Source organism: Drosophila sechellia, chromosome 3R (genome assembly GCF_004382195.2).
Source record: "Drosophila sechellia strain sech25 chromosome 3R, ASM438219v1, whole genome shotgun sequence".
NCBI classification, from domain to species: Eukaryota; Metazoa; Arthropoda; class Insecta; order Diptera; family Drosophilidae; genus Drosophila; species Drosophila sechellia.
Window position 1 is genome coordinate 8,857,855 of NC_045952.1, and position 25,114 is coordinate 8,882,968.

General features: G+C 38.3%; 2 protein-coding genes across 16 annotated transcripts in view; one reads left to right on the plus strand and one right to left on the minus strand.

The window, feature by feature from the left end:
- The first annotated feature begins 9,017 nt into the window (after positions 1 to 9,017).
- On the plus strand, positions 9,018 to 10,867 carry LOC6619044 (luciferin 4-monooxygenase). Its single transcript, XM_002043250.2, has 3 exons — positions 9,018 to 9,202; positions 9,258 to 9,769; positions 9,832 to 10,867. The coding sequence occupies exons 1-3, from the start codon at positions 9,059 to 9,061 to the stop codon at positions 10,787 to 10,789; spliced, it is 1,614 nt and encodes a 537-aa protein (XP_002043286.1). The 5' UTR covers positions 9,018 to 9,058; the 3' UTR covers positions 10,790 to 10,867.
- A 105-nt stretch (positions 10,868 to 10,972) lies between these two features.
- LOC6619045 (glutamate-gated chloride channel) overlaps positions 10,973 to 25,114 on the minus strand; it is a 35,527-nt gene continuing 21,385 nt past the window's right edge. For 2 of the 15 annotated variants that reach the window (XM_032720982.1, XM_032720983.1), the window contains exons 5-13: positions 21,767 to 21,836; positions 21,470 to 21,706; positions 21,211 to 21,345; positions 18,500 to 18,652; positions 17,872 to 18,036; positions 16,544 to 16,650; positions 15,657 to 15,781; positions 14,681 to 14,785; positions 10,973 to 14,467 (exon numbers count right to left, since the gene is read on the minus strand). In XM_032720982.1, coding sequence (XP_032576873.1) covers positions 14,458 to 14,467; positions 14,681 to 14,785; positions 15,657 to 15,781; positions 16,544 to 16,650; positions 17,872 to 18,036; positions 18,500 to 18,652; positions 21,211 to 21,345; positions 21,470 to 21,706; positions 21,767 to 21,836 — 1,107 coding nt within the window. In that variant the 3' untranslated portion in view covers positions 10,973 to 14,457. Of the gene's footprint in view, positions 14,798 to 15,656; positions 15,782 to 16,543; positions 16,651 to 17,856; positions 18,037 to 18,499; positions 18,653 to 21,210; positions 21,346 to 21,469; positions 21,707 to 21,766; positions 21,837 to 24,208; positions 24,280 to 25,114 lie in introns of all 15 variants that reach the window. The other 13 variants (XM_032720978.1, XM_032720979.1, XM_032720973.1 and 10 more) reach the window with 11 other exon arrangements.

Consider the following 25,114-nt stretch of genomic DNA (forward strand, 5'->3'; position numbering starts at 1 on the left):
GCCGAGAAAGGAAAAAGTTTATCAAGGAAAAAGTTTCTAAACAAGACTTAATTAGGAGCCGACTTTATATTTTACATTCGCTGAATCCCGTTTTTAATGTGCCATAAAGCCGTTGGGCTTACTATAAAAAGTTTGCCATAATTTTGATCCTTTTAGGCTTTTCCATAGGTAAAGCTTCCACTTTCAACAAAGTTATACCAAAGACACTAGAATAACAAGATGCGTAACGGCCATACAAATTTTTGGCACGCGATTTTTTGGCCGTGGCTCTAGAGGTGGCTCCAGGCTCTCTTGAGTTTTTGTTCGAGAGAGAAAGAGCGGAGAGCGCTACAGCAAACAGCTCTTTTCTACGCATACAGTGATAGCAGACAACTGTATGTGTGCATACGTGTGCTCATGCATTGTAAATTTTACAAAATATGCCCTTCACCAAAGACACTAGAATAACAAGATGCGTAACGGCCATACATTCGTTTGGCACTATGCAGCCACTTTTTTGGTGAAGGCCAAATTTGCTCTCTTTCCGCTCGCTCACGCTGAGAGCATAAGAAATCTAAAAATAGAATTTGCTTGCTTGTGTGAGTAAAAACAAGAGACGAGAACGCGTATATGTGTGCGTGTTGTGCTAGAAGACGATTTTCGGGCCAAAATCAATTCTGATCGAAGAAACGAATTTACATATTTGGAGTTGTGGCCAATTTCGTAGCAATATGATGAAATAAAATAAAAATTCCCTGACTATTATAATTTTATAGTTTTTTATATTCGTTTGTTAAAATCGCCGGTCGAATTAGCTACCGTTTACATATTTATATTTTATTCTTATTTTATTTATATTATGTTATATTAATTAATTATTTGTAATATATGTATAAACGCGTCATTAAACTGTTCCATTTTCTAATCGCGCAGCGAGTTTCGGTGGTCGAAGTCTAGAATTGAACTGACTTGCGTCGCACACTTCTTCTTTTGTGCCTACCATCGAACCACGCTCGGCGACAGCGTTGTGGCGCTGTCGCCGCGCTAAAACGGTACCTTCCAAAACTACCAAATGCCATCAGCCAATCGCAACTCAATTAGAGGCTGATGCAATTGCCAAATAATGATGAAATAACATTCCTGCGAAATGCCTCACACTCATACAACGAACTGCCCGCGTCGGCCAGATTCGTGGGAAATGCCTCACACTCATACACAGCACGAACTGCCCGCGCCGACACGGCCATCCTGACCATTACACGACCTCGTGCAATACTTCCAAAATATACTTTGCGATATACATAAAACATTTTTATTAACAAATTATAAAAATTTCAGTTTAACAAGGATAAGTTTTCTTACAAAACCGCTACTAAACATTGACAAACGTAATCTTCAAATTCATTCATTATTATTATTATTATTATTATTATTTTTTTTTTTTTTTTTTTTTATTATCCTTAAACCTAAAAAAAAATTTTAAACATCATATCTTATGCTCTACACGCCATGATCAAAACAACTGTTTTGCATTTGTGCTTGCATTTCATTTCTAGCCCTTCAGGCTACAGGACCCCTGTCCTGTCTGTTTCAACAGTTTAACTTTTAATATTTTAACTACTGTCTGTTTCAACAGTTTCACTTTCAACATTTTGACTACTGTCTGTTTCAACAGTTTCACTTTCAACATTTTGACTACTGTCTGTTTCAACAGTTTCATTTTCAACATTTTGACTACTGTCTGTTTCAACAGTTTCATTTTCAACATTTTGACTACTGTCTGTTTCAACAGTTTCATTTCCAACATTTTCATATTCAACTGGTACATAACCATCTGGCATTTTCCGCACATCGTCATGGGCATATTTATATTTCCTATTGTTTGTCAATGACCTCAGCACATACCTATTCCCGTCTAATAATTCCGTTATTTCAAAAGGGCCTCTAAACTTTGGGTCAAGCTTTGTTTGATGCCTCTCCTCATTTTTTAATAATACGAAATCGCCAACTTTGCATTCCACAACTCTAGCTTTGTTTTTATCAAATTGTGTCTTGCTATATGTTGCTGAAGCCGAAATATTTTGACTTGCTTGAGCTCGTACTGCTGGCAAATCAATCTCATCAACCGTGTCGCAGAGTGGAAGTAACCCCAATGGTCGAGCAACTTTACCAATAAATAATTCTAAAGGACTTGCCTTTGTCACTCGGCTCACCGTACAGTTTAAGGCCAACTGAATTTCTCCCAATGCATCTTGCCAAGACCTGCTGCTAGTTTCGACTGCGGTTAATAAATTTTTCAAAGTAAACATAGTGCGTTCAACCTGCCCATTTGCTCTGCTTGCACCTGTTGCAATCAAATGCAAATTTATCTTTTGTTGTGCACAAAACTCACTGAATCTTGTGCTAGCAAAACACCTACCCTGATCTGCTATTATACGATTTGGTACTCCAAATAAAGATATTGCCGCCGTCACAGCATTTATGCAATTTTCAGCATCTATTTTAAGGGTGTGAGTTAACAAAACAAATTTAGTAAAGGCATCTACTTGAACGATGATATACTCTTTTTGATCAGACTTCCCACTCAACTTCCCACTTATGTCTATGTGAATAGTATGCCAAGGTGTGCTTACTTTTGGTATAGGATGAAGACTAGCTTGAATTTTGCCAGAAGAGGACTTTGACATTTTGCAGGTGATACAATTTTCAACAAATTTTCGAATATATTTGGACATATTATCGAACCAATAATAGTCATAGGCCTTGTCTAGCGTCTTTTCCCATCCTAAATGCATAATCGATTCATGAATTTGGTTTATCACGGACCATCTAAACACTCGAGGAACAATTGCTAAGGATCGAGTTCTACCATTACGCTGAATTTTTCTATAAAGTATTCCTGCTCTCAACTCATAAGTTTTTGCAACGTCTATGGAAAGAGAATTGTCTTTTAATTTCTTTACGATGCTAACTATTTCTGAATCTTGACGTTGTTCAGCCAAAAGCCAGTTGCTGGAAATTTCTGCCAAGCAAACTCGTTTTTCAGAAGCTTTACAATTTGTGGCCAGCAACTTAGTTGAAGGTAAATTTCTTGAAAAGAAATCAGCGTGAGCCATTCGTTTACCTTCTCTATACTGTAATTCAAACGTAAACGATTGTAAGTAAGCCCACCATCTTTGCGCCCTAGGAGACAGATCATGTTTAGTCCTTGATGCCTTAAGGGAATTACAGTCAGTGAAAACAACAAAATTTCTACCCAGTAAATAATGGCGAAAATGTTTTATGGACAAAACAACAGCAAGAGTCTCCAATTCGTAAGAATGGTACCGAGACTCTGCAGGTGAAGCAGCTTTACTGAAATATTCAATGACATGCGACTTGTTGTTGATTTTATGTAACAAGATGGCACCGTATCCACGAGAACTTGCATCAGTATGCAACTCGATTGGATACTGCGGGTCGAAAATTACCAAGACTGGCTTCTGTGTAAGTATAGAGACAACCTTCTTTCTTATTTGCTCATGTTCTGGTTCCCAAACAAACTCGTTCTTCCCTGAGGTCAACAGATATAAGGGCTTCATAAAACAAGAAAATCCTTGAATAAATTGCCTAAAATAAGACGCCAGCCCTATAAATTGTCTTAAAGCTGGGATCGACTGAGGAGGTGGTAATGCAGTTAACGCAGCAATTTTAAGCGGATTTGGACGAATTTCACCTGCACTCACTTCATATCCCAAATATTGTACTGTTGACTTAAGAAAAGAACATTTTTTTATATTAAAGGAAAATCCGGCACACGTAAGACAGTCAAGAGTAATCTTTAATCTCTCTAAAGCCTCAGTTTTCGTTGAAGCAGCCACCATTACGTCGTCCATATAAACGACCACAAATGTATTAGCAAGATCTCCCAGGGCTTGTATAACGGTACGCTGAAAAACTGAAGGCGCATTTTTAAGCCCAAACGGCATTGCTAAGAATTCATATTGTCCGTCTGGAGTGACGAACGCTGTACACTCTACTGAGTCTTCATGCATGGGTATTTGATAATATCCACTTGCCATATCTAAGCATGTGAAATATTTTGCTCCATGAAGCCTGGCTATCTGGTCTGATATAAGGGGCAAAGGGTATCTATCTGCAACGGTATTACCATTTAATTCCCGGTAATCTACACACAAGCGATGGGAGCCGTCTTTTTTGTTTACCAGCATTATGGGACTTGCGAAGGGTGAGCAACTCGGCTTTATTACTTTGCATTCCAATAGCTCCCTAATCTTATTTCGAACCAATTCCCTTTCACTTGGACTGAGCCTGTATGGTCTCCTTTGGACAATTTTTCTTGGGTCATTTAGTTTAATTTTCATTTTACCCGAACTAACTCTAGACAAAGGAATCCCATTGATAAAATATTTTGAATAATTTTCCAACAAACTTTTTAATTCATCACAGTCTTCACCAACAAGACCTGTGTCTAAGTCATAAAATTTATCTTCGTTAACACAATTATTAACAGTTTTTGTTTTAACAATTTCAAATTTCCCTGGTGAAATTATGACATTAAATCCAGGCGACAATATTTCTCGACCAATAATTATGTCATTTTTCATATAATTATTGTCTAAAACATGAAACAAAATCTCAATCTGATAATTATTAATATTTACGTTGGTAAGTATTTGCAATGTGCTGCAAACGCTGCCATTGCCAATACCTTCCAACCTCACAACATTATTTAATCTTTTACCAGCTAGCTTAGCACTTATCTGTTGTTTGATTAATGAACACTCCGCGCCAGAGTCAAACGTTGTAGCAAATGTCATTCCTTGATGAACCATCTCTCCTTTAGGCTCAACAACTTCGCACAGTTGCACTCTCTTTACAGTATGTGTATCCTTGCTGTTGTCCGTTTTTTGTTTACTGCATTGTGTAGAAATATGGCCACGCTCTCCACACTTGAAGCAGGTTACATCAGATTTTTGACGGTGACCAAATGCGCTGCTGCCATTACGGTCCATAGCACGAGACGAAAAATTTTGCAGCTGTCTAACTCTGCATTCGTTGATCTTGTGGCCTAACTTTCCACAGAAGTGACACTTAATTGTTGAAAGTTTTTGCCTCTTGATGTCAAGCAAAGACATTTCTTCCCGCGACGTCATCTTCCTTTTGTTGAATGTGAATGCTTTTAACTCGGTTTGCAAATCACTTCTGGTGCGCACATTTGAGGTGAAGGTCATGCGCTGCAATCTGCTATCAACTTGAGCCAGCCTAGCAAGCGTTACGGAAGCTGCGATCTCCTCTACATCCATTTCACGCCATTTCACCATAAGCGACGTCATCATACGACCAGCATAATTCGAAAGGCATTCACCGTCGCTCGGACTGTTAGTTAGCATTGTCAGAAACATAGCCGCTGGTGTTTCAACATTAGTGAACTGTTGAATGAATAGTTGCTTGAACTCGGGCCAATTCATTTCTGGATAACAAGTCCGCGCAAGCCATTGTGAGGCACTACCTTCCATCGCTGCACTTAACACCGTCACAAGGGCACTACCTTTTATATCATTTTCTGCCAAAATAATGTTCGCAGTAGAGCACCATGCCGACGCATCGGCGCCAACAAGGTCTGCATTGAATTTTGGCAGCACAACCGCGATTTTGTTTGTTTTTTCGGAAATCGTTGCTTGAAATGTTTTAACGAGTTCTGTTAAGTTTTTATTTTGCAACTCTATTAGAGCTTTCCACGGCTCAGCTTCGTTGTTAGGTGCCGAGCCCGATCCCACTTCTGATATAAACGCGTCATTAAACTGTTCCATTTTCTAATCGCGCAGCGAGTTTCGGTGGTCGAAGTCTAGAATTGAACTGACTTGCGTCGCACACTTCTTCTTTTGTGCCTACCATCGAACCACGCTCGGCGACAGCGTTGTGGCGCTGTCGCCGCGCTAAAACGGTACCTTCCAAAACTACCAAATGCCATCAGCCAATCGCAACTCAATTAGAGGCTGATGCAATTGCCAAATAATGATGAAATAACATTCCTGCGAAATGCCTCACACTCATACAACGAACTGCCCGCGTCGGCCAGATTCGTGGGAAATGCCTCACACTCATACACAGCACGAACTGCCCGCGCCGACATATGTAATATTCGGTACCCAGGGAACACCACGGGGAGGCCATTAGAATTGTAATGGGGTCCTTCGAGTCGTCTTGAAATATTTTAATGTATAACATTAAAACATTTCCATGTTCCCCAATTAAGTTATTTTTCTAACTATTGTTTTTTTTTTTTATATTTTGCGTCCAGTTTTCAGTCGCCAATTATTTAAATATAAATTTTTTTATTTATGAGATAGAATGCTGAGCTTAGCTTGCTTTTTTTGTTTATCAGCTATCACAGTCCACTTGCAATGATTAAAAAGCAAAACTTTTATAAGTTTGTTTAACAAATCTGTTCTATGTGCATAACATTCATTATTTTCATAAAACCATAATGAGAAGGCACTACTTTCATTTGTGCACTTAATGCATTGCTCAACAATAAATTTTTTTATACACATTTGTTTTTTATTATTTTTAAAAATATTTTCGAAAACTTTAATGTGTATTTTGCAAATATTAAAAAATAAATCAGATGGTGCCTTTAATTTCCCGAAGTCCGAGTCTATTGAGTAGTTTTTCTCATGTATGAAAAGCTCTGATGGAGCTGTTAAATGCTCGGTTTCTTTTAAAATTACCGATCTGCATTTATCGCAACTGGATCCTTTAGCAATATATCCAACAAAATATCTACTAGAAGTTAGTTCAATGGGTACATCATTGCACAAAAAGTTATCTATATTTTGGTCAAAGTACCTCTCATTGTCTTGCAGAATTTTGGAAAATGATACAGAGTATTCTTGTTGCTGTATTTCTTTTTTTCAATGAAAGGCTGATATATTATCGAATCGAACTCTATTGGCAACATAACATCATCAATTTCATAAAAAAATATTAATTTTATTAATAAATAATAAAAATAATAATTTTATTAATAAATAATAAAAATAATAATATTTCATAATAAAATTTCATAAAAAATAATAATACGTAGTAGAAAATAAAAATTAATAAAATAAATAAAAATATGAAAACAGTTCGTTGCAAAAGTCATATCGTCAGGCACGAAGTGCGGACACAAGCACTCAACAATCATTGCCTTATTAATTTTTCTCACGCCGCAAGCTGAATACCCTAATGACAAGTATTCTAATATAAAGTCATTTTCGAAATTTATTTTGTGATGTACATAGATTCGTCTATTACTATTTCTAAGCTTTATTTAAATAATAATAACGTTGAGGCAATGCAAAACAAGAATTTTTCGCATGGTGCCAATTGATAAAAAATAATATAGATTTACAGTCAACGAACTTCTAAGGTGAAGGGCATATTTTGTCAAATTTACAATACATGAGCATACGTGTGCACACATACAGTTGTATGCTATCACTGTATGCGTAGAAAAGAGCTGTTTGCTGTAGCGCTCTCCGCTCTTTCTCTCTCGAACAAAAACTCAAGAGAGCCTGGAGCCACCTCTAGAGCCACGGCCAAAAAATCGCGTGCCAAAAATTTGTATGGCCGTTACGCATCTTGTTATTCTAGTGTCTTTGGTTGAGTGCTTGTGTCCGCACTTCGTGCCTGACGATATGACTTTTGCAAGGAACTGTTTTCATATTTTTATTTATTTTATTAATTTTTATTTTCTACTACGTATTATTATTTTTTATGAAATATTATTATGAAATATTATTATTTTTATTATTTATTAATAAAATTATTATTTTTTTATGAAATTAAATGAAATAATAATAAATAATGAAATTGTTGAGCATTAGTGCACAAATAAAAGTATTTTTTTCAACATAAATTTTCAACATAATTATAAATATGTAAGCGGTATTCGAGCGGCGATTTTAACAAACGAATTTAAACAACTTTTAAATTATAATAGTCAGGGAATTTTTATTTTATTTCATCATATTGCTACGAAATTGGCCACAACTCCAAATATGTAAATTCGTTTCTTCGATCAGAATTGATTTTGGCCCGAAAATCGTCTTCTAGCACAACACGCACACATATACGCGTTCTCGTCTCTTGTTTTTACTCACACAAGCAAGCAAATTCTATTTTTAGATTTCTTATGCTCTCAGCGTGAGCGAGCGGAAAGAGAGCAAATTTGGCCTTCACCAAAAAAGTGGCTGCATAGTGCCAAACGAATGTATGGCCGTTACGCATCTTGTTATTCTAGTGTCTTTGGTTATACCGATAACCCCAATCCATAAAGAAAACGTTAAAAAATGTCAAATTACTATTTAAAAAAAAAAAAACAAAAACAAGATCAAACAATACCTTATTTTGCACAAACGCTCATCCCCCAGAGGCAAATCAACGCAGCTGGCAGTCACCATGTAATTCAAGATAAGAATGATTCTCAGTCAGATAAAACACAGATCGGAACGAAGTTCGCTAACGCAGAATGATTTGCCATAAACTTCAGGGGACCAAAGAACAACGATGATAAGATAGAGTTAAGCTGATATGTAACGAAATCTCTTCATGGGATTTGATGATAAGCATCTGGCAAAGAAGTTACCAGCAAAACAACATGTCCCATGACTTTTACGAGGCAAGGCAATTACCTATATGGATACTAGAGACGTGGGTGTATATATAGTAAAATGATTTCACCAGAACTTAATAACTTACATGATTTTATCAAGAGAAAGTTTGGATTAATAAATAAGTTGATAAAATGATAAATATAAGATATGGGGATACAAGAGAACACATTGTATAAGTCTTTTTGACCTGACCGAACCAAAGCCGTTATTTTGAATTTTATAACATTTATATCTAAAATTGCTCCTGTAAGATGTTATTATGGTATTTGTATTTCTATTTGCTCTGCCACCCGATCTTTTTATCTAAGAGTGATAAGCTATTGGATGGCTGCGACTATAAAAAGGGATTGTAGTTGGGAATCTGATACAGTTGAAATCTGACTTTACCAGACACACAAAGTTTGCCTACTTACAGAATGCCGTACACACCAGCAAATTCCTACGATAATGATCAAAAGATCTGGAGCGGTGAGCCGATTGTCAAATACTTCGATCCGGACTTGTCCATCGGAGAGATCATTTTCCACGAGATGCGGCGGCATCCGCAGCTTACTGCCCAGGTGAGTACATTAAAGGTTACCCACTAAACAGATGATTTAACATGATATCTTCTAGATCTCTGCCACGGAGGGTACTGTACTGACCAGAGGGGAGCTCCTTGCCATCGCCATGCGAGTGGCCAGCTATATGCGATCAGAGGGCCTCCTTCAATCCGATATAGTGGGCATTATAGGCCGGAATACCACCCATATGCTTGCCGTAGCCTACGCTTGTTTCTTCAACGGAATAGCTTTTCACTCGCTCAACATTACCTACGATCGCGATACGATCGAAAAGATCTACAAGGTCACAAAACCTTCTATTATTTTCTGCGATGGAGATGAGTTTGAGAAGGTTCGATCTGCCACCGCACAACTGGATGTTAAGCTTGTCACCATGCGCAATCATCCAGTGGATTCCATAAAGATCGATGAAGTTGTGGCCACGCCCATCGAAGAAAACTTCCAGCCAGCTAAGCTGGAAAACGGCAACGATCAGACTTTAGCCATTCTCTGCTCTTCGGGAACAACTGGAACTCCAAAGGCAGTAACCATAAATAACAGTCGGCACATCCTCTCAGGCAACTAGTAAGATGTTTATACGTAGTCTTTGAAATGATTTTAAAGTTTGCTTCCCTTTGTACCTCCAGTCATCTGACCACCGCTGATATTCAGTATTCCCACAACACCCTTGACTGGATTACCGGTTTGCTTACCACCATTACCTCCGGAGTGTTCAGCACTACCCGCGTCATCGCGAACAATGCCTTCGATCCCGCATTTGCCATGCGAATCATCGAGGAGTACAAGGTTACGTGGACCATACAGCCACCATCCTCTATGGCTCTAATGATTAACTGCCCAGAATTCGAGACTTGCGATCTGTCGAGCCTGCGGTGCTATATGTTCGGAGGATCACGGGCTGCCTTGGAGGTTCAGAAAGGCATCCGTAGCCGTCTTAGCCATGATTGCCTGCAGTTTGTTTATGGATTTACAGAACTGGGAGCCATGGCCACCATCAACTGTCACTTCGACGAGAAAACCGGATCGGTGGGTCGATTGGTCAATGGGCTAAAGTTGAAGATTATCAATGATGAGGGCGAATCGCTTGGACCCGATGAAATCGGAGAGGTGTGCATCAAAAACCACCAGCACTGGTCAGGATACTACGGAAACGAGGTTGAGACTCGTGGCATGCGAGATTCACTGGGATGGTATCACTCCGGAGACCTGGGATACATGGATCGAGATGGCTTCCTGTACATTATGGACCGCAAGAAGGAGATGCTCAAGTACCAGAACATCATGTACTATCCAAACGATATTGAAAGCGTCATCTCAGAGATGCCCCAGGTTGCCGAGGTCTGTGTCTTCGGGATATGGAGCAACATGTTTGGAGACGAAGCTGCTGCTGCTGTCGTTAAGAAACTGGGCTATGAGCTGGAGGCCCAGGATGTGGTGGACTATGTGAGTTCTCGGACTGATTCCAAGTACAAGCAGTTGAACGGAGGAGCCGTCATTGTGGAGAACCTGAAGCGAAGTGCCAATGGAAAGACCAATCGAATGGCCAACAAGGCCCATTTTTTGCATATGAAAAATAGGATCTGAACATTTTATTTATATTTTTGTATATCAGTTAGTCAAATTAAAATTAATTAAATTAAAACAATTCTTTAGCTATTTAAAAATGAATATATCTATATAAAGAAAAAGGGGAAAACGAATGCACTGATTTCTAGCTTTAAAGAGCGATTAAATATTTAATACCATTAGATGTTAAAGACATTGCCATTTTTGTGTATTCTTTCATTTCGTTTTGCATCATTTATTTATAAACATTTCACAAACATCATTATTCTGGGGGTTTTACACAATTATATCGTTTTTATCCTGGTTTCCATTCTAGGATTTCCTTCCTTTCGGGTGACAACAATTATTTCAACTATATTGTAAAATTATGCTACTAATCTTTCACTTAGGCATTTGATTTGCTGTTTTAATTTCACACCGACGGCATTGATGTGTTATTGCCGGGTCTATGTATATGTATGTACTTTTAGAATTTCCTTCGTTTGTGGTTTTGGCGTTGTTTCTTTCTGGGCTTGGGTTATGTTCCAGGTTTGGATAGCACTACAGAGAAATTCATGCGATCTTTCCCTACGAATCGAATCGTTCTTACTGGCTAAACGTGTGAGTGTGGTGATCTTTGCTAAGTCCTCTCCTGTCGGGGATCGTGTGTTTTTGGGTTTTGATTTTTTTTTTCGGGGGTGTACGGGTGTGCATGTCCTGACTTAGCTCTATAAAGTAAGGTGATTTGCAGTGTTTATTGATTCGCTCTTCGATCGCCATCGATCGATCGTAACTTCGATTTGAATGATTCGGCTGTTTGTCGTTCGTTTATTTACACTTGTTCTTTTCTCTAGAAATTATAGTTTGAGTTGCTTGATTGTTATCAATGGGCCATGAGCCGCCCCCATTTTGGAAGATATGTGTTATGATCTATCTAAATTTTTACTTGCAATACTCAAACTCATCGTCTGTCCCCCCCGACAAACTGTGCAAGATTAGATTCATTTTCGATTTCGATTTGGGTGTCGCTTTTTGATTTCTTTCGTGTGGTTAGCAAAGATTAAACATCAAGTGAGTGGTGTAGGTGAGTGGTAAGTGAGTGTGTGAGTGGATCAAGTGAGTTCAGATAGTGGGTGGTGAATGCAATTTGCCGTGGCGCTTAGTAGCTTAGTTATGTGCATGCTTTAGCTAGTCTGGTTTCGAACTGCCTCTTAAGATCTACACATACTATACGTTAACTTAGGATCTACTCGTTCGCATAGTTCTTTCTTTTTCGTGTTTACATCGCATTGGTAAATGATTTAATCTCTATGCTCGTCTGTTAATCAAAACCTGTAAGTCTTTTTGGAACGCATCTATATATATATATAAAGTTGTGCACATTTCGTGTTATGGTTTCCCGTAGTTGTGTTTCTCGTTAACCTAACCTTTTAAATGACATTTACATGTTCTGACCCAAACTATTTACACTGAACTGGACTGCTGCTGCTAATCGATTTGCCGGAAAAACTGATAATTGACCGAATTGGAGAACGGCAAATGAAGAGCAGCACACAACCTAAGTATGTTTCCATTTTTTTTCAGTAAATATAAATGCCGAAAACGGTGTTTCGCCCGCCCATTGTGTATGACCTAGTTTAATTGTTTTTCCAACGTCGTTATTATTTTTCATCTAGTACATCAATCAACGGATTTCAATCAATCAGCCCTCCTCCGACTGCCATCAATTTTGTTCGATTTTCCCGACCTTGATCTGGTTCATCAACTATATGCTCACATTTAAAAACCCTGTATGTTCAATAGCTTCATATACAATACAACTATAGCTAGAGTTATAGTTATAATTCGCGATCTCATTCGATTTTCATTCTTTGACTAGTTTTGGTTTCGTCTTTGCTTGGCACAACTTTTACAACATGAAAGTATCTATAAATATTTCCGTTTTCGGTTTTTCTATATGTTCTGATCGTACTTATGACGCTTGTTTAATGACAACAATTATTATGCAGGGTGCCTTGTGTAGTGTCTATATATTAGAATAAGTTTCAATTGATTTTTGATTTCCTTTTACGTTTAGTTTCTTACCTTTAGATTATAAATGATAGCAAACAAAAAGCATTTCCAAAATCAAAGAAAAAATTTAAGAAAACATGTGAATAAAACAGGCTCAAGTTAATAAAAATATTAAAAAACTACGTAAATATTTTATTGGATTTATCTGAAGTATTTAAGTTGGTTATTGTGGTTCTGGATCTGGTTCTGTTTCTGTTGTTGCTATGTAGAATTCACTTTAGTTATAATTCTAAAATTAGAGCTGCATAGTTTATGGTGTCGGTTAGTGCATTTCTCTAATTGAGTTTAGGAAAGGATTTTAGCGTGAAAGGATCGGAGTCATTCAAAAGTTAGGAAGAGAGAGTTAGAGAAGGAAGAAAGTGGGGAGAAATCTCCTTGGCATACAAAAGGCACTTTAATAACCAAAGATATTTTTGGATATGAAAAGAACCGTATATATCTCGATCTAATTTATGTCTTATCATACTGATTTTAATCAATTTATGTGTAGTATCCATTAAGTTGTTTAGGGACTTTGACTACATGATAAAATATTTTGTATTGTCTGTTAATTGGTTTATGGTTTGCATGTTGTATATTTTTATATTGTAACTCTAATTAAGGAAATTAACTAGCTAAGCGGCACTTGGGCCCAATACATAATTAGGTAAATGTAAATTTATTATAATATTCTAAGAATTCAAATGAAAAAGGAATCGGAATTCGAGGGCTTTACTTCCCGTGAGTACTACTATAAAAATTCAACTCTAAAACGAAAAGCAAGCCGTATGTATATAAATAATGAAGAAAGTTTCTAATAAAGTTTGGGTAGAAATACCTTGCAGATACCCACCAGTTTCAGTTGAACTTATCATTTAAGAGTAGTTTGGGCAAAAAATGCAAAAAGAAAGTTCTGTATTTGTTTCTGTGTGTTTTGAAGGATTCTTTGATATTTTCGATTCGATTTTTATTTTGCTTCGATGGTGAACATAATTAAATTGATTTTACCTAGGTATCTCGCTTCCGTTAGTGGTTTGTTTATCGACTAAACTTAAATTTATCTACACGATTTTTACAATTAGAATTCATATAAACTAGTTCGCTTAAAACTTATTGTATGACATATTTACAAAAGTCGAATTCTCTACGACCTCATATCGCTGTTTGCGGCTTATCTAACTTAACGCATTTAAGTACAAATCAATTGCAATTTCGTTTAGAACTAAGCTAGAGTCCGGAACAAAACTCGGTTATCGTCGATAACCAGCTAAAATAATTAATCAATTTGTAACAATTTGGAGCATCCTCTAAACAAATCAAGTCAAACAAGTGTTGCGGTGTGTGTCAGTTTGTGTATAGTTTAGTATAATTATTCATAACATTATCTACTATGCAGTCACTCGTGATCAATTTAACTTACAATTAACTAGAATTTCGTCATTCATCAAACATTATTCTTTATTTGTTTAGTGGAAGTGCCATGGAGCCTTGCCGGATACCGTTCTTAACTTATCTGCACTGTTCCGAGTCATAACCATAAATGTAGCATGTGGCACATAGCCGGTAGCATACAGCGATATCGCAACGTATCCCTCGGTATAATTAGTTAATTTCGTATTAGATTCTACATAGCCACCGCATTTCAGAGACGCGCCTTAGAAGGTCCTTTAGTGGTTTGAACCATTCAATCAAGGTGTCAATCAACAAATCAACCAAATCGGAAATGAAGCCAACAAAGCCATAAGCAACACAAAGCATGAAATGAAGACAACCGAAATGGAAAAGAATGAAAGAAATAGGTTAGTACATTCGTGTTGGCCAATAGCGCCAACCCTTCTATAAAGTAATTGGTGTTTGGCAATAGGTAACGGCATTTACTCATCCTCCTCCTCCCTGAAGAGATATGTGCTCCAGTAGACCAGGTTGAACAGGGCGAAGACCAGCGGGAAGGTGATCCGCGATATAACATCGATTCTCTTGGATCTAGAACATTGTCTTTGGATATTAAACAAGTACGAAAATGAAAATTAATTGATCATCTAAAGATTGGCTTTTTGATTTTTGTGATTACTTGATTGGTTATTCTTTTGTTTTTTTATCGTTTTGAAAAGTTTCCAAATTTGGCAAATAATTTGTTTGTTTTAAAAGGGTTAAAAAAGGAGATTAACACTACGTGCTGGAAACGAAAAGTGCGCTTTCTGGGGATTAATATCTACATGGGAAGAGCTAGCATAGGTGGGTTCGGGATGCCAGGATGCCAGGATGTTTGGGGGTAGCTATGTATTTAAGGGCGGGGAGTTCGAGTCTCAAGATCTACAACTAAATACGTATTTTAAAACAAACAAATCGCACTTAAAATGACAGAAAGGCAAAGCATAATTCCATCGAACGTCCGTTCGACTTATTGGTCTCAATTAAAAACATAGAAATTCAAATTCAATTATATTTCACAAATACTTGGCTCAGTTCAGCAAGCAATTAAACCACGTCATTATCATTAGTATTATTCGATTTGATCTGAACAGATTTGATTTGGCAACAAAAGACAGCGGGCAAACAGAATCGAACGAACGGCAAGCAAGCGGCAGATATCGGGTTTGGTTTCTTTGGATATCGTTTCGGTTTCGGTATCTTTCACAGGTATTGTCAATGACTGTTGAGTTGAGTTGAGTTAGAGTTATGTGATAGCAAAAAAGTCAACAAGAGTTAGTGAAAGAGATACAAAGAGTAGAATAGTACATGTTCACAACATCAAAAAGTAAATCCATCAACTACTACGGAACACATATGGAACTAAACGAGGTCGCTACATGGTAGGATCGAGTGGTTCGGGATCCTCGATCCCGTGCGTTACCTTGTGGGGAACTTGGACAGCCAGGTCTTGCAGCAGTTGGGTCGCTTCGGGGCCTGCATGTGCACCTCGCACTGGAGCCGCTTTTCCAGGGCCAGCGGATCGCCCGGATGGCGTACTAGCGGTTTCTGTTGGCCACCACCGCGCGCAAATTGCGACGCCGTTTGACATGAATGTTGCGATTGTAGTCGGATGTAAATGAGGGTCGCAGGTGGTTTGGGTTGGTGGTTCGGTGAATCGGTGGTTTGGTGGTTTGGAGGTACGATGGTTCGGTGGGTCGGTTGTTCGATGTATCGGTGGTTCGGTGATTCGGGTGGTGGGACAAAAGTGCATTGGCATGTGCGTAATTTGATTTAATTTCGTCGCAATTTTTCAATTCAATTCCGGTCGAGTGGTTTGTTTTGGTTGCCAGCGAGCGATGTTCGGTGATGGTTGGTGGAAGGTTGGTTGTAGGTTTTTTTTTTGTTTGCAGTTTCAGTTTTTTTTCAGTTTATTTGTGGTTGGTTGTTGATGTTGAGGTGTGGTTGTAGTTGTAGTTGGGATGAGCACGTTTGAAAAAAGTTGTTGAATTTTGCATTTGTTTTTGGTATTCGTTTTGGTTTTGTTTTGTGGTAATAAAAAAGAGGCAAATATAAAAGGAAATAGTTGTTTTAATAGTTTTATCATAACAATTTTGATTAAGCCAATTATAGTTTTTAGTTTGTTTTTCAAAGCAAGAAGTTAAAGAAGTTAAGCCTTCGAAGATCGCCCCCACTCAAATCCCAAAAATGTCAGAGAAATAAATACGAAAATAAAAATGCGGAAGGTTATCCCCAACTCTGTTCCTAAGACCCCCAATAAACCATCATAAGCTGTTTGGAGTTTAAAGAGATATATCAAGAGGTAAGTACCATTGCGAACGTTGCATTGCTATCTGTATCTAGCAGATCTGAAGCGGCATCTAAACTGGCCTGCTCCAGATCGCGGCGCTTCTTTTTCATATTCTCCTTATGCATGTCTGCGGCCCGATCCGTATATATCATAGATATATGTTGCATGTGATGGAAGATGTTTGACAAGAATTTATTTGTTCCACGGCAGTTGGATGGTTTTTTTGGATTTTTTGTTGGTTTTTTTACAGGTTTTTTTGGGTGTGTTAGTTGGGATGCACAGGTTAAAAACGTTTAATACAGTTAGACAGCGATAGTGTTAGGCGAGACAGAGATAGAGACAGTCAGAAAGAGAAAGACAGAAAGAGAGTCACACATACAGAAAACGTTAAACAATTCGAAATGTTTAACAAAACCAAACAAAAAATAAATACAAATTATAATCAAACATTTAATCGGGTGCAATTATATCGACGAGGTCGGGGGTACGCAAATCATAGTTCGTTTACCACAAAGATCGGTGGATATACACACAGTTCGTAGTTATTTACAAGCAGTTTGTTATACAACAGCAAGGAACCGAACAAATCGTAGTAATTCGACAGGAAATTCGACCAATTTGTTTACAATTTTCGGTTTATGTGTTTTTTCAAACGCGTATAAAGTTCGTGGTACGTGGGTATTGGTTTGGTTTTGGTATTGGTATTGGCATTGGTATTGGTGTGTGCGTTTGGGTGTGGGTGTGTAGTTTGCGGATTGTGCATGTGTGTGTTCGTATGCATGTCGATGAATGGTGGGCGCACAATGAAATAAGAGAGTAAAACAAAAAGTTGGATTAGTTTGATACACAGGATGAACCCATTTTGTGGTTAGATATCAAAGTGAAAAGTAAATAAGGGAAAAAAGTCGATCAAAAACACTACGGCTAAATCGTTGGGCTTTCGCTCGGAAATATAGACAAGTACGCTGCGTGTACTCTATATGGATATATTCGACATTCGATATTCGTTAGATATATAGCCCGAGACTGGTTGTAGTTCTTGTTGTTGTGTGAGCCACGCCGGTCCTGCGTGTGTGAGTGTTCTGATATAACGGTCCACAGTGAGTAACTCGTGTGTGTGTGATATATTGAGAGTGTGACGTTGGTTCTGAGTTTCAGAGTTTCAGAGTTGTTGTATGTACAGTATGCGTAGACATTTATATGTGGTTACTATAGATATGTACGTATAGTATATTCGATATCACTCAGTACAATAAAACAACAGAAAAAAGATAAACACCATCGATTAATTAACATTTATACGTGGTTAAGAAGCATATAAAAGTTCAATTACTAGCTTTATTCGAACCTGATCGGGATGCATAGTTCACCAGGGCGAACTCGAGCAGGGCCCCGAACACGAACGTCAGACACACGCCTGTCCACACATCGATGGCCTTCGTATAGGAAACGGGCGGCAGGGAGGCGTTTATGCCCGACGTCTGGGTGGCCATGGTCAGCAGGGTGGTGACACCTGCAAAAGGGGTTAGGTAATGGAGTAGTGCACAACAAACTGGTGTTCTACTATTAAAATCGACGAAGCTAGTCCTCCAAGGACTAGCATAAGATTTGGTAACAGTGGAGGATCTATATAAGACCTACTACGTTTCAAACTTTGACTTTGATTCTTGACTATTTTATAATTAAAGTAAATCCATACAAGTTCATGGATCGGCTCAAAAAAATAATTTCTAATAATAAAAAAGGACGCTGGTACTTTTACGGTGATTACCTAAATTCTGAATTTTATTTCTAGAAATGGCGGAAAAAATGAACTTTATTGCCATCTTGAAAAGGTCTGAACACTTTGCAAGTAAATAATTGTTTGGCTTGCACTTAAGTACACTTTAGGTTATAAAATAGTCAAACATTTAGTAAATATTATAACACATATTTTGTTTACAGGTAGAGGAGGCAAATTGAAAATGCGTACTTACCCAGTGACACTCGCGCCGGCACTGCTCCTTGATCCAGCCAGAATGATACCCATGATACAATGACCAACATACAGCATGGTATATAAATTTGTATTAAGTAATATGAGAATTCTCGCTTGAATAGTAGATCGACTTTGAGGCAACTGTATTCACCTATGAGTATACAAGGTATATAAAATGTGTCAAACTCAAAATGTACGGGAGGATGTCATAAGAGAGGTATCGTTTGCAGCTTTTGGCTTTCGTTTGCTTAAGTTTCACGCACACACAGTTTTAGTAGGTATATACACACAGATAGATATCCAATACAAGGTACAGAGAAATGCCATCCAATAAATAGAGAACATAAAAAGTGTCTTGCTTAGAAATTTTGCCAAGAAAAGAAATTAAAACACATTTACAGACGATTTTTTGTTCGGGCCGAGAGACTTTTCGGGTATGTACAAAAAGTGGGTTTTCCGAAACAAAGGAGATAAAAAACGAAAACGAAACGAAATTGGGTAAAAACATATCATACAAAGTCAGTGGGTGGGGGGGTTGTGGCTTAAGAAGACATAATGTATTTACAGGAAAACAAAAAAGAAATGTCAAGAGTGGGTGATAAGGAGGTGGTGGTGGCTGGCACACAGAAAGTGGAAAATTATAAAATCAAATGAAAAATTGCATCATAGGCAAAAAGTATCAACATGAATTCAATTTCTGACTTTTGCAACAAAAATCTTAACGGAAATGAAGTTCGACGGCTTTTGTGTGCTGGTTCTTGTTGTAGGTTCTGATTTTCATTCCGTTCGCTTCCGGTCGGCAGACGCTGCTGCCACGCCCCCGCCCCCGAAACCGCCCCACGCGCGCTGGCTCGGGGCCACGCCCCTTTCTTGTGCTTCATTTCCGTTAATTTGTTGGCAAAGCGTTCCATACTCTTCAAGACAAAGTTGTTTATTATTTTACATTCTCATATTTTTGCTTTTGATTGGTTCTCATTTGTTCGATTTTCGGCGATTTGGCGCATCGAGCGTGTGCTGTTCGAATTTCTCTCAGTGTCTGCCTGTGCGGAGGATACTCCGCACTCATACGCCCTGTTTGCATTTAACTGCTGCGTGTGTGGTTTATTTGCTCGGCTCTTTGGTCTGGGTTTTGGGTCTGGGTCTTTGAATCTGGGTCTGAATCTGGGTCTGGTCTACGGTCTCCGTAATTCGCAGCTGGAGCAAATCGCACTGCGGCTTTTGCTTTGCTTTTGCCTTTGGCTCTGGCTGTGCAACTGGCCATCATCAATCAAAACGATGACTCTTTCTCTTGGCCGGGATTCGCATTCGACTCTTGAGCCCTTTACTAGAGTTCGTTCGCTTGGCTCTTTAAGTCCGTTCAACGTTCAACGCTCATAGAAGATATGAAATTAATAAACTTTAAGTGAGCAACTAAGTTCAAGGCGAGATATCTAAATTGCAACAACTACGCAACGTCTAGGTGGAAAAAGTCTTATTTAGTTGAGATTAAATATAGTTGAGCTAAAATGAGAATGATTTTTTGGTATTTGATTTTGGTTTTTTGGTTTTTTAATCGGGAATGATGAAGTTCAGGCTCATGCTAACTTATTTGTGGATGGGTGATGGGGTTGATGGCCCTATCCACTAAGAGAGAGGGTGTCTTTGGTCTTCCTTCACTAATTTGTAAGCAAACAAACTTCGTGTCAGCGGGTTTTGGGTTTGATTCAGGTGGAGCCTTCTCCACTAGACAAATACGTGATTCTGTTTGCTTTGGCTTCCGTAAACTATCCTAATATGCTGACACACAATTTGCCAACTTGTAGAAAAATCTGGCCCTCTTGTTTGCCCCCCATCCTATTCGCATTCCCACTTCCGCTTCCACTTCTTCGGCTATATCTACATTCACATCCTTGTTGCCGCCATCATCATCATCTTCGGTGCAGCCAGCGTCTTTGTGCAAGTTTAAACAACGTCGCAGACAATTTCCTCGATTAATTTACTTTCCGTACGGCTTTTGCCATTTTTGCCTTCATTTTCCGTTTTGCATTCGATGGGGAGTCCCCTCGATGCCTTCACGCCGCCTCGTCCTCGACTGAATAGTTGTTCGCCAAGGTAAACATTTACTTAAAGCGCGCGCAGATTTCAAAGTGCTCATAAAAAACAGCAAGGTAAACGATCTGTATGGTGGTGTGGGTTGGGTATTATATATATATATATACAGCTATACATTTATATAGAGGCACGTGTGTGCAAGTGTGCGAATTACATCGTAAAATGTTGGCTCTATGCGTTTCGGGCATTGATAACGGCCCAAAACGATATGCTCATTGAAATGGCGCATGTGTGAACGGCATCTTATGAAAGTCGCTACGTCTATATATAAATGGATGTGTGTGGGTGATGGTGTGGGTGTGGGTGTGGGTTGGGTAATTGTGGGTGTATATGCGTGTATGTGCTTGCTATGAAGTGGTTATGGGTCCGTTTATAATATTTTCCAGTTGGGACCCAGCGTTTACGATATGATTGGAGCTAAAGTTAAACCACTTGGCATGCAATCTCAAGGGAACACTTATTACAAATGCAAACAAAATACGCAACGCAGCGAGGAAACGAAACAAGGCGAGTTCGAGTACGAGAAGGAGTACTAGGAGAATAGTTAAGTTAATATTGAATGATGTCAAAATCGGCTTATAAGGAACACTGTGCAACACACATTCTGAACCCACGTACCGGTGTTGGTTTTACTGTTGCAGTAATCAGTCAGAAACTTCTCCAGCGTGAAGCGAGGTAGGTGTAAGTTCTTCACCACCTGCACGGGATCGCCCTCCTTCCACAGGAAGACCAAGTCGTTGGTGGTCCAGCCATCTAAAATAATGGATATTAATTAAGATTTATAATTTATTTATTAAGAAAGAGGTAACTAGAATATATCTAATGTGCTGCCTTAACGTGTTATGTTAAATCTTAATCTTGTTAGATCTTAACTTACAGCTGGCCATCCGTAGTGAGCAGATCTGTCTATCCAGCGGATACAGCTTTAAGTTCATTGGACAGGCCAATGTCAGCGAGATACGTATACTATATAGCACAGAGCCGTTGGGGAAGATGCGAATATACACATTGGGCATGATGATGTTGTGGAAGTGTCCCTCCTTCTCGTTCGAGAAGAAAAGATCGGGCATCCACACGCGGTTCGCCTCCGTCAGGGTCAGATACTTTAGGCGACCTGGAAACGGATATGGCTTAAAAACTCTCTTAAGCTAAAATGAAGTGAAATTGAACTAACCCTGGATATCGTCGAACTTGAGGCGTTCATCCGTCCACTGTTCACGGAAGGTTAACTGCACACTGTACTCCTGTGGACGTCGGATTCGCCGGATTGGTGGGTGGGTGGTGGTTGAATGGCCAGGGGAAAAATTCTCATTAGTAGACGAATTAAATTGGGGGCTTTGGGGGAATTCAATCTGAACTACAATGCAAATTTCTCTTTGTCGAATTGAAAGGGGAGTTTCTTTCAGGTTTTCTTTTCTTCTAAATTTTTTAGCTTGTGTGTTAAGAGGACTTTTTCAATGGGGTGGCTTGCAGTTCGATTTATTTAATTGAATTTGATTTTTGGTTTGGAGGGGTTTTAGCTTTACTTTTGCAAAGATTGTTTTTGTTGGAGTATGAAAGAGCGAGCAAGGCGAGGCGAAGTAGTTGTTATTTGTATAACTGAGTGGTATATATTGTTATTCGTATATATAGAGAGTATGGTGGTTAACTGTCGTTTGGTTTGGGCTTCTGCTGGTTTAGATTGTACTCGGCATTGTTCGGGTTGATGGTATAGTTTGTCATGGCTAATAAATATTTTATATCTGCACAAAATGCAACCGAATGCCGCATGCAACGTGTTGCACACTTAAACTTCAAAACGGGCAAGCTGGCTAAGATCAGGCAAAAAGCACGTCAAGACAAAAGCAAAACAGGCAGGCGAAGTGGAGAAAGCAAGGCATCTTATACATACATTCAGAACTTGTTTTAAGTCTTTCTCTTAAACAAAAGCTGAAAACATATTTAAGTTTAACTTAAAAATATCTTAGTAGTTCTTAAAAGTGCTCTGAGAACTAATTAAAAATGATGCCACTTAAATGTATATATATATGTATTCTTTAAACATATATATTAAGTTCGTTAGCCAAAAATAATATGAGTTGAAACGACTTGGGAAAAAGTCGTAAGACTTCAATTGACTTCCATTAGCTAAGCTTCTGGCTGTCATTTACAAACCCTATTTAAAGTCAATTAATATTAATAAACTAAGAAATCGCTAGAATGCATGCTTACAAAACAGATTAGTATTTAGTTAACACTCATGCCATTCCACAAGAGATGGGATTTGGAAAAAGTATATGGGATTTTAATTAAAAGATCAACTAAATCCAACTAAAATCGCTTTTATGTTAGTTAACCAACATGTTGTACAATATTTTACTCGTGATTTAATGAATCCCAGAAGGGGAAATGTTATTGTAAACACTTGCCAATTAAGCAGAGTGAAAACAAATAAATTTGAATAATTATTACAAATAATTGCTTTTTATTTATGACTGGTTTCTTTTATGCAAATTAAATGTGCTGTGAGTTTTTTGTGCCAGCCGCTGGCTGTCGGAGCTGTCCGCTTTTTACCAGCATTTTTCCTGACAGCGGAAACCGAACTGGACAAATGGAGATTGTAAATGGTTTTCCCCGTTTCGTTTTTCCTTTTTCATTAGTTTTATTTGGTTTATCGGCGGCACTGGCATGATATCTCCTAGTTTGTACTTACAGTTAACCCTATCGTAGTACCTAAACATAGTTGAAACACTCTCGGTTTTCTTAGTGTGTGGTAAGCATTTTCAATTGGTTTTATTGAGCCCAGAACTGGCTGGCTGGCTGGAACAAGGTGGCTTAAAATGATGAAGGTAAGTGAAAGAATCGAACCGAACCGAACCGAATCGAACGGAACAGAACTGAACTGAATGAGCGGTGGTGTGGGCGGCATTTGTGGGCTGTGTTTTCAATGTCGGTGGTTTAATGCTGGTGGTGGTGGTGGTGGTGGTGGTGGTTGTGGTGGGTGTGGTGGTTGTGAGCGTCTGTTTTTGTCGTGCGGTGGTTCCGACCTAAGCCTTAAGTCTAGCCTAAGTTACAACTAAAACTTAGTTCATAGAATCGTGGTTTCGATTTGCTTATACACTTGGCTCGCTGGCAGTGACGTCGGCTGGCGGTGGAGACAAAGCATTAAGCAGGTTTTGCTTTCAAGTTCGAAAATTAAGAGAAAATAGGAGGTAAAATAATATAAAGTATTCGTTTATACATTTCAGGTACAGGGATATGTATTTATAGATATTTGTATGATACAAGTACATTGATATTGTTAACATATTCAGCTTGCTTAACTTGTACAGGTTGCAGGTACAAAGAAAATTTACAGATTCCACTGACACAGAACCGACGAATCGAATCGTCGCAACTCGACTAATGTATTTTACACCCAGTTACGCCCACACAGACACACCGAAGGACATGTATGTATTATTAATGCAATTATTTAATAGGCCCAAATTACTGGATTAACTTTTGTAGACACACACACGCACGCACAATTAGAGCAAAGTGAGAGTAAGCGCTTGGGACTTAATCGTTTGTATCTGTAGTAGTTGGAGTGGTCGTAGTAGCAGTGTGCTGTTGCTGTGCTTGATCCAGGACTCACCATTTTGTAGTCGTCGATTTTCGAAATGGAGCGCAGGAACATGTTCACCGACACATTGGTGGCCTTATTATCTAAAATCAATCATCATATCAAAATTGGTTCTGCACATTTCTCATTTTTCCGCAATCCTTACGCCGAATTGTCCTTAATCTAGGCTCACTTACACACTAACTTAAATAGGATACGCTGTCTTATCTTATAAATTTTTGATGAATTTCATGTGTGAGCGATATGTATGTAGTTACATTAAAAACATAAAGGAGAACTTAAAATCAACAAGAACACAAATTGAAATTCGAATCAATGCGTAGAGAAAATGTCTGCATGGATCTCATTGAAAAATGAAATTGGTTCTTGTTTTAGTTTATTTCTGTTCAATATTTATGTTTGTATCATCTAAAATCTGAAAATGTATTTAGTTATTTTGCCAATCGAATGGATGTATTTCTCGTTTTATTCGTGTAATACTCTCACTGAAAATACTTTTTGAAAAATGCAAGCCACACATTTTCAATTAGTTTTCCTTCTGTCGACTAGAACGGATTAATTTAATTTTGCTTTCAAATCTAAAAGCGTCTGATAATTTCCATGTTAGCGTTGTGTTTGTTGAAGGGCGTAAAATAAAAGGACCATATTCAAATGGCGAAACGATTTTTTATTGGGCGGAAATTGTTTTTCTTTTTTGGGAAAAGGTCTGGGAAACCATAGTTGGGGACACACATACAAAGCACACGATTAAAATTAACAGTTCACAATTGAATTTATTGTTTCACTAAGTACATAGAGTAGCATAAATTAAACAACATTTTCCATTTCACAGATAATTTTTGTTAATAAGCAAATGGCATAATAAAATTAAGTTTGTATATAATTAATTATTAGACCGAGGCTAAATAGATGGTTCGC

What these genes read in the sequence shown, in the direction of transcription:
- LOC6619044 (XM_002043250.2), top strand. Translation starts at nt 9,059, where the DNA reads ATGCCGTACACACCAGCAAATTCCTACGATAATGATCAAAAGATCTGG. An exon ending in ATCCGCAGCTTACTGCCCAG is followed by an intron (nt 9,203 to 9,257) that starts GTGAGTACATTA and finishes GATATCTTCTAG; the next exon opens with ATCTCTGCCACGGAGGGTAC. An exon ending in CACATCCTCTCAGGCAACTA is followed by an intron (nt 9,770 to 9,831) that starts GTAAGATGTTTA and finishes TTGTACCTCCAG; the next exon opens with TCATCTGACCACCGCTGATA.